Below are 12747 nucleotides of genomic sequence, written 5' to 3'. Positions count from 1 at the left end.
AAGGGCCCGGGGAGCAGCGGGCTGGTGGTACGGGGTTGGGGAAAACCCCGTGTCATGCACGTGGTTGGGGTCCTGGGGGGCTGCGGGAGGGGGGAGCAGCTGTTTTGGGGTGACCTGACCCACCGGGCAAAGCCTTGAGAAGCCCATAGGGGGATTCAAGGTAAACTGGCTTTTGGGGAGCATCCCCAGGGCCAGCAAAGGCAATGGGCTTTCCAGTTTTTTTTTCCAGTTTCCACTTTTCCAGTGCTTCCCAGTATAAACGGGAGATGGGAAAGCCCCAGAGCAGCGAGCCGATGCTGGCACAGCGGGCAGAGCCCTGCTACAAGCCTTAAAACCTTGGGAAAATCAACCTGTGGTCGCCAGCCCCTTTCCCATGCCCGGAGGGCCAGGGCCACCCTGGGAAATAGCAGCAGCTGCATGCAGCGGGGTGGAGGGAGCAGGAGAGGGTGGGGGAATGGGATTTTCCCCTATTTATGGGCTGGAGCAGCCAGGGCTTGGGGAGAAACCCTGCGGTGCCGGCTGCCCGAGCGCAGCGCTGCTCCCGCGCCCACTGAGAGCAGCAGCAGTGAAACAGCCCCATGTGAAAGGACAAAAAGGATTTTTCTCAGCATTTCACCTGCTTCTCTGCAGCGCTGGGATCCCGGCGTCACCCCCTGAGCTGCCAGGAAGGTGGCCAAACACCCCCGGGGGGCCGGCAAAAAGCCCCGTGCCTCCGCGCACCCCGGAGCTGCCTCCCCAAAATGACTCATTTCGGGTGGGATTTTGACACAGGATTCGGGGACCACCACTGCAGCCACCCTCAGGGTCCAACCGGCACCTCCAGCCCGTCCTCCCCGCGCACACCAAAATCGCAAGACACATTTCACTTTTTCCCCCATTTCTCTTTTTTTTTTTTTTCCCCCTTTTTCAGAGGTGAAGGCTGCCCCTTCCCCTGCTCCTCGCCGTCCTCCAGGAGCTTCAGCCTCCATCCCGGCTGCGAGGCTGTGAGCCCGGCCACGTGTGAGCAGAGCACCAAAACAGGCAGCCCAGAAACCACCAGGCAGCTTGGTTAATTAAACACAAAGGAGCAGCCCAACAGCCCGGGCTTTCTTCTTTGAAACCCGCACAAAGCGTCTCACAGGTCTCCGGGCCTCCCTTCCACCCTCTCCGTTTGAACCTGAACCACAACTTGCTGCCGGCCAAAACCAGAAAGAAAAATAAACAAATAACAATTATAATATAAAAGGTCAACATTGCCAGGTAACTTAGACCCTTGTGAAATGTGCAGCTTCGACAGTCCCTGGGTTTGCGTCCAGGTCCTGGCTCAGAGAGCGGCGCTTCGGGTTCGTCTCCCGGAGGGAAGCGGCAGAGCTGGCAGCTCTCTTCTCCTAAAGGCAGGAATCGGGCAGGCAAAATCAAATCCAAAACGTAGGGAGGAGCCCAGGGATGGGGACCTGGCGGCTCTGGGGGTCCCCGTGCCCGAGGCTGGGGACCCGGCTCAGAAGGGGTCGGAGCTGAGGTCCTGTGCTGGCATTTTGCTCCCGTTGGGAAACGCACGGTGCAGACAGGGGCAATGCACCCAGCGGGGGGGGGGTGCCTCCCTCCCGGGGTCTTGAGCCCACTGGTTCCACTGGGATCCCACCAGCGGGTGCGGGAGGCCGGGAGCTGGGGGGCTCCCCCCTGAGGGGTGAAGCCAAGGCGCCCGTCCCCGTGGTGCCCGGCTGCTCCGGCACGGGGCAGATCCGCAGCCACCGGCTGTGCCCCGTGCCCGGGTTTGTCCTCCCCTGCCACCTGCAGCCCCTGCCTGGGGGTGGGGGACGAGCCTCGCCGCTATCCCCCGAGGCCCAAAATTTGGGTGGTCCCGGTCTTGGCACCTCAGGGCTGAGCTGCGACAAGGGGCAGATCCCCCCCCCCCCCCATCCCCAACAGCCAGGAGCTGGGTTTTGGGGTGAACCCGGAGCAGCCCTGCTGCAGCGCACGGGGTCACCAGCGCCGAAGGGGACAGGCCCCACAGCCTGGTGGTGGCGTGGGGACAGGGTTTGGCTGCAGGGGAGCGTGGTCCCGGTGGTCCCCCGTGCTGGGACAAGCGATGCCATGGGGGTTTTGGGGTCTCCTGCTGGGGGCTGCTCTTGGCCCCGCGTCCTGCTGATGCCCGAGGCTGCAGAGGAGGGAGGACGGCGCGCGGGGACAACAAGACACGCGCAGGCAGGACACCGGGGTGTCCACGCTCCCACCCTGATCCCTGCTGAAAGGCACCAAGGCTTCGGGCAGCCCCCACCCCAGCCAGAAACACATCAGCCCTTATCTTGTCCCGGTCAAACCCCCGTCTCCTCCGCCGGCCCCAAAATCCACAGCCACCCTCAGCCAGGAACGCTCGCGGGAGACAAAGGCTCCGTGCGGGGTCCTGGCCCCGGAGCTGGGCACGCCGGGGGTGGTCTCGGAGCTGGAGGCTCGTCCCCGCTCCAAGGCTGGGGTCTGGGGGCAGGGGGGTCCCCGCAGTCCGTGGCTGGCGGGGTTGAGCCTCCCGGTACCCCAGCCCCGGTCCTTAAGTGCTGGCTGCTGGTTCGTGAGGTCGGGGAGGCAGAGGGAGGCGGCGGGGGGTCCCCTGCCCCTCCTGCGCCGCTCAGACCGGGTGGACGAACTGGTAGACGAGGCGCTGGGAGATGTCGGGTTTCCGGATGATGCCCTTCTTGTAATACTGCCGGATGGAGCGGCTCAGCTTGTCGTAGTTCATGGCTGGGCGGTTCTTCCGGATGCCCCACAGGCGAGCCACTTGCGCGGAGTCCTCGATCTTGAAGATGCCTGCGAGGGGAGCGGGGACGGGAACGTCGGGGTCACCGCCTCACCCCCCCCTTCCCCGGCCCCGGGGCTGCCGCAGCGCCCGCCCGCCCGCCCGCCCACCTTTCTCCTTGTTGAGCCAGCGGATGAAGCGCCCGTAGTTGTGGGGTTTCAGCAGCAGCTCCTTGAGGAACTGCCAGAGGTGGATGGGCTGGCCGGCGCAGGACGAGTCCACCTCGCTGTCCGCCCAGCTGGTGTCACCGCCTGGAAGGGACGGGGACAAGTGAGGCTGGGGAGAGGGATCCCGCTGCCCTGCGCTGCCCAGGGGGCTGCCAGAAAGCCCGGCTCGGCGCGTGCGGCTCTCTCCGCAGCCCAGGGATGGGGATGGGGGCACTGGTTTCTGCTCCACGTCTTGCAGGGAGAGCGGCTCCGTCCAGCCCTTGTGCAGCCCCACAAGGACGCATGGCTGCAGGATGGGGCCGGCACGGTTCTTGCAGCTTTGCTGCACCACGTGGAAGCCCTCGGGTGGAGGGAACGCAATCCCACGGGTGCCAACACGAGGGATAATTGCAATTAAGCAGGGAGCAGCCTCTCCACCACCCCAGACCCACACTGAGGGCCGGGCTCCCTGTCCAGCTGGTGGAGCTGAGCCCGTGCGGAACTCACCGCAGTATCTGACATCCCCCGGGGCAGCTTTTTCCTTCATCCACGCGGCTGGAAGGGAGGAGCGGGCGGTCAGAGAGCATTTCCCCCAGCACGGCATCACCCGCTCCCGGCTCCCTCCGGTCCCCGGCACCTTACCGGACTTCCAGATGTCGAGGTGAGCGTGGAGGACGTCGCCGCAGACGGGCGAGCGCTGGCAGAACTGCTCCTCGGACATGGCGCACAGATCCTTCCCCGACAGCTCCTGGAAGGACTTCCCGATCTGCGGCAGCCGGTACTGGTGCTCCGTCCACAGGATCCACTTCTGCACGTTGCCGGGGCTCCAGTCCGCGGGGTCTGGGGCCGGGGCCGGGCGGTGAGCGCAGCCCCCCCGGCCCCACGCAGGGGCACCCCGCTCCCAGCCTCCCCCAGCGCCCCAGGGGCGGTGGGACCGTCCCCGTGCCACCTCCTTCGCTTTGGGAAGCCCCCTCCCTGCACCGCCCCAAATCCTTTGGGGAGCGGGCAGCCTGCACGGACTTGTGTGCATCCCGAAGCTGTTGGCCTTGTGGCGGTGACACCCCCAGCAGCTCCCCGCTCCGGGCTGTCCCGTACCTCACCCACTCATCCAACTGCTCCCAGTTTCCCAGGTTTCCCTGGAATCCCATTTTCACGGGATTTTAAAAAGTCCCACTTTTTCCTCCCCATTACCGCCTCCTGGCTCCGTGGCTGCAGCACCCCGGGGTGCCACCAGCACCCTACGGCAAGGGCTCGGCATCTCCCCGAGCCACCAGGGGCGAGGGGCGTTTTATTTTAGCAACCAGCCCCGTCCTGGGGCGACGCTTGGTGTTGCGAATGCATCGGGACCTGCAGCCCCGGCACATCCCTCCCCAGACGGCACCGAGCCCGCTCCCACCCCGTGGGGAGGGCCGGGGGCACCCCCCCCGCCGGGCACAGGCACCCACCTGCGGCGATGTTGAGGAGCTTGCAGGCCGTCTCGATGTCCTTCAGCACTTCGCCCACCACCATGCTCTGCATCTGCTCCAGCGAGTGCTCCTCCAAGGGGAGGCCGCCCTGCAGGTCCCCCTCGGCCCCCAGCCCCAAACCCTGGCTGTCGATGACGGGGCACTGCTCCGGCTCCTTCTGCGCCTCGCCTCGCCCCCCGGGGGCACCGCTCTGGGACGTCTCCCCCATGCCCTTGGAAGCCCAGGCGATGTCCTCCGAGTAGAGCATGTCGAAGTAGTGGAGGCAGAAGGCTGGGAGAGGTTGCTCGGGGGTGCTGGGGGGGCTGGGGCTGTCCGGGCAGCCCCAGGCACGGGCGCCGGGGTCCCAGGGGGGCGGCAGGGGGGCAGCGTCGGGCCGGGCGAGGCGGCCGGGGGGCAGAGCGGTCAGCCCGGGGCCGGCGCTGCCCATGCCTCCTGCGCTCAGCGCTGGCTCCGGACCTGCCGGGAGGGGAGGAGAGGAGAGGCTCAGCCCCGGCGGCAGGCACAAAGGGAGGCACTAAGCCTGTTAGAGGGGGAAAATCCTCCAAAGAGACCCACGGCGCACGGGGAGCCCTCGGATGAATGAGGGCTCGGGTTTATCCGGGGGTGCTGGGAGATGTCCTGTTTTTCACGGGGAAGGAGCCCGGGCACCGCGGGCTTTGGGGTTTTCCCATGATTCGGGCACCAGGCTTGCAGCAGGAGGGTCCCAGCTGGGCTGAAGCCCCCTGCATGGAGCCTGGAGGGCCCCCAAAGCACCTATGCAGGGCGGCCCATGGGCGTTAAAGGATGGAGGATGCCTAAACCACGCAGGAACGTGGGTGTGCGTGGAAAACATCGCCTGCTGCTTCCACCCGAGGGTGCCCCGGTGGCGACGGCACCCGGATCTGCCTCTCCCCGGGCACCTGGCCCTCGGCCGCCTGCTGCCAGCCCCCGGACCAGAACTTTCTTTTCGCTCTCCCGCAAGAAAAAGTCCCCGAGTCGGCCCGTCCCCATCTGTCTCCGGTACGCGGGGAGCCCTGGAGGCTGCGGAGAAGAGGATGAGCCTGCCGAATTTCCATGGCAACACCAGGGAACGGCTCCATCCGCGGAGAAAGCTCCCCGAGAGGCATCCGGAGGCTTTGGGGAGGGAAAGCCGCCACGAGGGGAGAGGCTGGGGACAGGCACCGTAGGGCCAGGGCACTGCCGAGCTCCTCGCCGGCCTCGGGGCATTTCTCTTTAAAAGAATTAAAAATAAAAATAAAAATACAAAGACCTGGGGCTCTTTAGAAGCACAAGAAGTAGCATCGCTGCTACCCAGCGTTTGCAATAAGAAAGGAGCCTGCCGTAAAGAGCCTGCGGAGCCTGAACCAACCCTAAACCACCAAGACCCCAAAGGGACCCAAGGAAATGAGGCAAAGGGGAATGGGGCAGAGCGGCAGGTGCGAGGCGTTTCCCCATTTGTTCTAAATCCCGGTGAGGGGAAAAGGAAGGGTTTAAGGGAATAAAGAGGAAAATAGGCCCTGGGAGTTCCTACAGTCCCACAGCTCCTGCAGGAGTCCCTTGAGCCCAGGTGGCTGAGCCATTGTCACCGTCCTCACAGCTCCTGGCGTGCCAAAAAGCTGCCGAAACCCCGCTCATCTCCATATCACTGCTCCCCCCATAGCTGGGCACTCCCAGAGGCAGTGTGGGGCTCATTAAACCTCGTTAACAGCCCCCGTTAGGCACCACAGCACCGGCAGGGTGACAGGGTGACGGGGAGGACCGGCCACGTGCTGCTCGCAGGGATGTGTTTAACCCTTGGCAAAACCCTAAAAAAAATTTTGGAAAAGCTCATGGAGGAGCCGCGGGCACCCAAAGAGGAGGAGGAGGAGGAGGAAGCCGTGCCTGCCCCGTGGGGCTGCTCCCACCTCCCGGGCAGTTTCCCTGAGAGATGGCGCCCGCTTCCAAACCTCTCGTTTATTTGCTCTGGATTAAAGGAAGAGCTTTAACAGATCAGCCCTAAATCCAGCCCCACGCTGCTGCCGGCACAAAGGAGACGCGGTAACAGCTTGCGCGGCTCCGGCCTGCAAAGCGCCGGCTGCGGGATGGGGACGAGACCCTCTGGGGCACGCCAGGGCCGGGGTCTCCTCTGTCCCTTCCTCTGGGACCCGCAGCCTCCCCGCAGCCCCCTCCCTCGGGCATCGAGCTGCCGCAGCCACGGGACGGGCACGAGGAGGAGCAGGAGGGAGGCAGCGGGGGTGGCGGCAACGCACCCGTCCCCATCCCGTCCCCAGCTGGGACAAGAAGGACCCGATCCCTTGGGAAAGTGGCCCCGAAAGCCTGAGCAATCATCCGACAAAACGTGCTGTACTCTCAGGGCGGGGGCCTTTGTTTGACTTTCTCCCGCTCTGGCACGCAGGCGGCCGGGCTGGGTGGGGACCTGTTTGCTCTAAGAAGCCGTTTTGGGAGGTTTTTTTTTTTTTTTTTTCCCCCTTTCCTCTCCCTTTTCGCTTTGGAAAACGAGAGCTGGAGGTGCATCCCGGGGCACCGAGATGCTCGTGGGGAGCACCGACACGCGTGGCTCACCGAAACCCCCGTGCTCCCCTCTGGTTTATCCGGGGCCACCCCGGTAATCACGGCGGCCCCGCCGAGCGCTCCCTGCCCTGCGCGCACGCTGCCAGCGCCGCAGCTCGCCTGCGGCGAAGCCACGCCAGCGCGGCCCCGCGCTCGTCCTGCTGCTCGGGGCGAGAGAGGAAGCGATTAGGGACTTAGCTCTTGCGACACTTTTTAAACAAACAAGTGCCACCGAATTCGCAAAGCCCGCCGGGCTTCCCAGGCTCCCGGGAGCACGGACACGGGCGCACGGCCCCGCCAAGCAGCTGGGTGCCCGCAGCGCGGAGGAGAAGCTCGGGGGTAGGGGGCAAAGGAGCAGCCCCCAGCCCAGGATGGAGCCATGGAGCCCCCAAGGGCTTTTCGCAGGTCCCGGAGCAAAACTCAACCACCCAGCCCTGAAAGGACGAGGGACCCTGTGCTGGTCCCTGCTGCGGACACCGATGGGTGCCAGCTCGGATGGGTGCGGGGTGCCCCCGCTCCCCGCTTTCCCTGGCCCCATGGGGATGCACGGCAAGGGGCCGAGCTGACAGCACCAGGGCTCGTTCCCGTTGCTGCCTGGAGCAGAGCAAGGAAGAAAACTCTCCTGCGTAGCACAGCAGCAGCCACAGCTGAAGGGCACCGCGACAGCCCAGGTCCCTCTAGCCCCAACACCGCCTCTCCAAATGGCCGAGAAAACCAACCAGTGCCTTCCCTCGGGGCGAGAAGCACAGGGGGGCTGCCAGGCACAGGGTTTGGGGCAGCGCCGGGTCCCTGCTGGGCTCAGAGCTCTGCCCCGGCTGCAATCCACCCGTCTGGGTCTCAGCCCCATCGGGGGCTCGGCGAGGCTGTGGCCGAGGAGGGTGAGGACGAGGACAAGGATCTCGCCTGCAGTGCCCCAGAGCTCTCTTGGCAAACACGACCCGCAATTGCACACAGCGGTGACACCTGCATCTTTCAAAGGATCAGCCTTTGAAAGCATGGAAAATAAAAAAAAAAAAATTAAAAAAAATAATAAAAAAAAATCCACCCCCACCCTCGAACAATGGGCCCGTTAATTACGACTAAATCCGCGGTTGAACAGGTTGTGCCGGAGCGCGGCTCAGGAAGCCCCGTGGGACCCGCGCAGGTTGGCCGGGCGCGGAGGCGGCACTGCCCGCGGCACCCAGGATGTCCCCAAATCCTCGGGCGCTTCCGAAAGCCCTCCCCGGGCTTGGGATGTCCCCAAATCCTCCAGCGGGGCTGTGGGAGCTGAGAGCAGGCAGGGCAGGGGGCAGGCTGCGTGCCACCCCAGCCCCCTGGCAGTGGGATGGGGACGGGGACGTGCCGTGCCACCAGGTCCCCATCAGCAGGGCTTCCCTTTAACTCGTCCTTTAATCTTCCCCCTCCCCGTGTGCCTGACAGCCTGGGGATGGGAGAAGATGGGGGACCCAGCGATCCCCCCTCTGCCCCCAAACCCCTTCACATCTTCAGGTTTCAGGTGTTCCTGTTGTTTTTCCCCAGCAGCAGACACCGGGGTGCTCAGAGGCAGCTCCCGGCACCGTGGGGTCCCACCAGTGTGCGCCACCCTCCCCGGCAGCCTCTGCCACGTCCCCCCCCCAGCCACCGGTCCCCGCCACGGTGCCACACACCCCCCTCACCCCTGCGCACAGGGAGCGGGGATTTGCCAAATGGGGCTGGGGGCTTGGGGCAGCACTCGTGGAGACGTGATGGATCGGGGTCTTGCTATGGCAAGAGACCCCCCCCGCTCAGGGCAAGCCCACCGCATGGAAGGGATGAATCCCACCTCGGGGTCCTGGAGCCCCCCAACTGCCCCCCAGCCTCCTGCTGTGCCCCCCAGCTCCCTCCCCGTTACCTGCATGGGTGCTGGCATGGGGACCAGTGTCCCCACAGGTGCCTGCGCCCCAGGTCAGGCTGCCCTGGCCACTGGCACAAAGAGGCAAACAGCAGCGGGGGGGGGGGGGACTGGCACAGCCAGCCGGGGGCCAGAGCAAAGCCCCAGTGCTCGGCGTCCCCCCAGGTGAGCAGCAGAGCTTGGTGTTCCCCATGCAGGGCCAGGGAGCCCCTATTTATAGCAGCACGTTCCTCCCCCGGCGGCTCCCTGCCCATGAGAAAGGCCGTATTGTGGGGGATTTGGCAGCCGAGTGGCGTTTGTCTTTCACCAGCCGAGCATAACCATAAAAACCGAACCTAGAGCCAATGTGCCTTGAGCACTGCAAAAAAAAAAAGAAAAGTATCCAGAAAAGCTCCGCAGCTCCAAGAAGGTGCAGGTCTGATAAAAGGGCTCCAAGCACTTTGCGGGTGCCCCTGAGCGCGCAGCGCCTCGCTGGCAGCCCGAGACCTCCGTAAAGGGCGCCGGCTCCCATCACTCACACGGTGCCCCCAAAATTCGTTGTCCCCCTGCCTCCTGGGAGGCACGGGGCTTTGCAGGACCTTCCCTCGCTGGGGAGGCGGCACGGTGACCGCGGTGGGTGCTCAGGAGGCGCCCTGGCTCCCCGTCCTTACTCAAGGGATTTGCAAACCCTCCTCGATTTCGGGTGACACCACCCCAAGAAGCCCCAGGAGCCTCACACCGGGGGGACAGCCACGTCCCCACCTAGCCCTGATGGCAGCAGGAGCCGCGTGCCGCAGGGGGACGTCCCCATACCCATCCCAAACCGGTGCCAAACCTCCAGGGAGCACAGGAGGGGGCTCGCCAAACGGTCCCACGGGCAGGACGGGGACGGCGTGGGGGGGTCTTACCTCGAAGGGGCAGCTCAGAAAAGGCATCGGTCCCGGCGGCAGGCGGGCAGAGCCGTCCCCGGGGTGCTCGGCACGGCGGCTGGGGCGGGCATGGCCCGCAGCGGGGTGCCCCGGTGCCGGCGGGGAGGGTGGCCAGCGGCACCCTGCCCAGCTCAGCGCGGTGGCGGCGCGGTGGCCAGGCGGAGCCGCATCGGCTCCGGGCACCCAGCACGGGGTCGGGGACGAGGCTGGGGCGCACGCGGCGGTGGCCGAGGGACGGTAGCGGCCGCGCCGAGGGATGCGAGGGGGCCGGGGGCAGCCAAGCCGGGCGCAGGTCGGTCAGCAAATGCCTCCTTTGGCCATTATATCTAATTCCTTCCTTATTTACCTGAACAAACAGGCTGTGTGCTTACCTCAGCTGGAGGTGTTTGAACAGCCCAAGCGGGGTTAACCCTTGAGGGGTGCAGCGAGGTGCCGGGCTCAGACCCAAAAGGGTCCCGGGAGGGGAGCGGAGCAAATCGGGTGCCGTTAACCCCTTCCCACCTGGGACACCCACTCGAGGGATGGGGATGCCACGCAGGGCAAGACCAAAGGCTCCTTTTGGGGCCAGACCCCACGGCACAGAGACCTTCTGGGTGCACGAAAGCGCTTGGCAGAACCCCACGGCGCGAAGCATCCCCAGGGGTTTTGGGGCATCAGGAGCATCACCAGCAACTCGTGCGCCAGCACAGCCACGTGCGGCTCGCAACGGAGGCAGCAAGCTGCGAGCGAGGATGCTCTGAGCCACCAAGGCCACGGCCCCTCGCTCCGTTCGCCAGCCCAAAATTGCAGGGAAGAGGCGCAGGGATTTGGGATTTGGCACCTTCTCCTCCCCGGGTCCACGCTGCTGCTGCGTGCGGGGAGGAGCGGGGCGTTGGGGGCACGGCGGGAACGCGCGGCGCTCCGGGCCCGGGTTGTCTGCACCGGCAAAAGCAGGAAAAAGCTGTTTTGACCGAGACAGACCCCGAGCTGGTATTTACTGTCGTTTTTTAACCACGTAAAGAACGCGGGGTGGTTCAGGCGGTTCTCCTGCGCACGCAAAACCCAACTCTCCCATGCCCTAAAACCCCACGATTTTACTGTGTCAGCCAAAAAAAAAATAAAACAGGCACGAACACCCCGGTGCAGCCCAGCCGTGTCCCACGCCGGCTGGGACCCATGTCACCGCGTCCCGGGGGGGGTTTCGCAGCCCCGTCCCGCTCACCCCGGAGCGGCCGGCCGATAAGCGTCCGCCGGCGATGTTTGCCGGGAGGAGGGAGGAAAACAAAACCCCGTCGGAAGGCGGTCGGTGTGTTAATGTTATCTTATCCCATGGAAAACATTGCCCCCAGATTAGGGCTCCTGCCAGCCGAGGTGAGTTTTCTCCACTGTTTTGGTAAATAGGGCCAGGTCCGTAACACGTGGCGGCGGCAGAGGGGGGAGATGGGGGCTGGGAAGGATGCGGCCCCGCTGGGGAGGTCGCCATCCTCAGCTGGGCTTTGGCACGGGGTGGGCGCATGGGACGGGGACGTGGCGCAGCCGGCGTGGTGGGGAGAGGGGTCCCAGCCCCCCAGCGCCCACCCAGCGCCCCCGGCTCACCGCAGCCCCGGCACCACCCCGAGCATCTTCACCCTGCTTCGGTCAAGGCACAAGGTGCGCGACCCAGCACCGCCTCGCCACGGCAGCAGGCTGGATCCAGCATCCCCCAACGCCCGTTGTGAAGTGCCAAGCAGCTGCGGCGGGCCGGGATGCCAGGGAATTCCTCTTCCCCCATCGTTTGGGGGCTGTGCCTCACCTTGAGGGGTGCTGGAAGCGGCAGGATTTGGGCTGGCATCCCCGCCTGCGATAACAGGTCCTGGCCAGAGCCACCGCATGAAGCCAGGAGCCACAAACGCGGCCCCGGGGCTCTGCCCAGCTCTGGGGCTTGTGCACAGCGCCCAGACCTGCTTTGGGGTCCCCACCTGGGAACTGTCATCCCCAAAGAGGAGCCAGGGGCAGCCCCAACCCAGCACGGCCCCGCAGCCGAGGCCACGCAGCCTTCTGCGAGCAGAGACCTTTATCGTAGCTTATGAATGGCAACATAGGTGTGTCAGCTGGGGAAACGTGATACGGAGCAAAGCCGACGTGTAGGACAGACACCCGTGCACCCGGGGAACCGCTGCGGCCACCCCGCGCCTCCCTGCTCCCCGCACGTCCGTCCATCTGTCTGGCCGCTTCCAACCGCCCCGGGCTGCAAATCCCATCGGTGCTGCCCCCTGAAACGTTTAATGGGAAACGTTCCCCTGCTTAATAGGTTTAATTATGACCCGCTGCCAGAGCAAATAGCAAAGAAGCCCGGAGCAAACTGGAGGAGAGGGCGGTCAGAGCGCGCTGGGGGACAGCGGGATGTCACCAGGCGACGGGGATGCACGGCCTGGCCCTGGGTCCCCTCTCAGGAGCATCCCAAACCCAGGTCCTCCCGGTCTGCCTGGGAGCCAGCGCAGCAGCTCTCATCGGGCTCTGAAAAAGCTCTCCCTGCTGCTGCTATCAGCGGCACCGGAGATTTCGATAAGCGGAAGAGATTAAAAGGAAAAATATTTCCCTGCCTCGCAGCGCATTGGCTTTGCCCAGGGAGAGCCGGCCAGGCCGGCAGCACAACGTGGGGCTGCAAAAGCAGGGAAGCATCCCAAAACGGGCCACGGGGACAAGGGGCAAATGTCAGACCTGGCCCGAGAACGAGCTTCTGCTGCGGGATGCGGGCACAGCTCGGAGCCCCTGGTGCTCGCCGCGATGTGGCAGCGGCGGCTGCGCCGCAGCGCGTCCCCAAAGCCGTACCCGACGCTCTCGGGCGAAGCCAGGAGCTCTCACTGGTGGTGGATGGAGAAAGTGAAATCCCTCGAAACCAGGAGGCTGGCGGCAGATTCGCCCCATCCGAGCCGCTCCGGTTCCCTCCCCGGCGCAGGCTGGGGGCTGCGGCCACCCGCGTAACCCCAGCGCGGTCTCGCCTCCCTTGCGCAATCCCAGCAGGGCCACGAGGCCGTTGCAAGCAGCTCTGGTTACATATGCAAAACAGGAAAAGAATAGGTTGCAACACCTGCGGGAC

At 65.2% G+C, this 12747-nt stretch overlaps 2 protein-coding genes across 5 annotated transcripts in view; both read right to left on the bottom strand.

The window, feature by feature from the left end:
* RPS10 (ribosomal protein S10) overlaps nt 1-12747 on the bottom strand; it is a 129861-nt gene that overhangs the window by 22811 nt on the left and 94303 nt on the right. The gene's annotated exons all lie outside the window — the stretch shown is intronic.
* SPDEF (SAM pointed domain containing ETS transcription factor) lies at nt 867-12593 on the bottom strand. Of its 4 annotated transcripts, none has more exons than XM_080569199.1 (6): nt 12480-12593; nt 4362-4838; nt 3559-3756; nt 3424-3471; nt 2881-3021; nt 867-2781 (listed from the first exon to the last, which is right to left on the bottom strand). In XM_080569199.1, the coding sequence occupies exons 2-6, from the start codon at nt 4807-4809 to the stop codon at nt 2603-2605; spliced, it is 1014 nt and encodes a 337-aa protein (XP_080425325.1). In that variant the 5' UTR covers nt 4810-4838; nt 12480-12593; the 3' UTR covers nt 867-2602. The 4 variants fall into 4 exon arrangements, with proteins under 4 accessions (XP_080425325.1, XP_080425324.1, XP_080425322.1 ...); XM_080569198.1 differs by lacking the exon at nt 12480-12593 and adding an exon at nt 9669-11239; XM_080569196.1 differs by lacking the exon at nt 12480-12593 and adding an exon at nt 8782-9628.

The sequence above is a fragment of the Anser brachyrhynchus genome, assembly GCF_964034855.1.
Source record: "Anser brachyrhynchus genome assembly, chromosome: 27".
Taxonomy (NCBI): domain Eukaryota; kingdom Metazoa; phylum Chordata; class Aves; order Anseriformes; family Anatidae; genus Anser; species Anser brachyrhynchus.
The sequence above is the reverse complement of the archived record's forward strand: the minus strand, read 5'-3'. Positions and strand labels throughout refer to the sequence as shown.

What these genes read in the sequence shown, in the direction of transcription:
- SPDEF (XM_080569196.1), bottom strand. Translation starts at nt 8,974, where the DNA reads ATGGGGAACACCAAGCTCTGCTGCTCACCTGGGGGGACGCCGAGCACT. An exon ending in CCATGCCAGCACCCATGCAG is followed by an intron (nt 4,839 to 8,781) that starts GTAACGGGGAGG and finishes CCCTCCCGGCAG; the next exon opens with GTCCGGAGCCAGCGCTGAGC. An exon ending in CCTCGACATCTGGAAGTCCG is followed by an intron (nt 3,472 to 3,558) that starts GTAAGGTGCCGG and finishes CCTCCCTTCCAG; the next exon opens with CCGCGTGGATGAAGGAAAAA.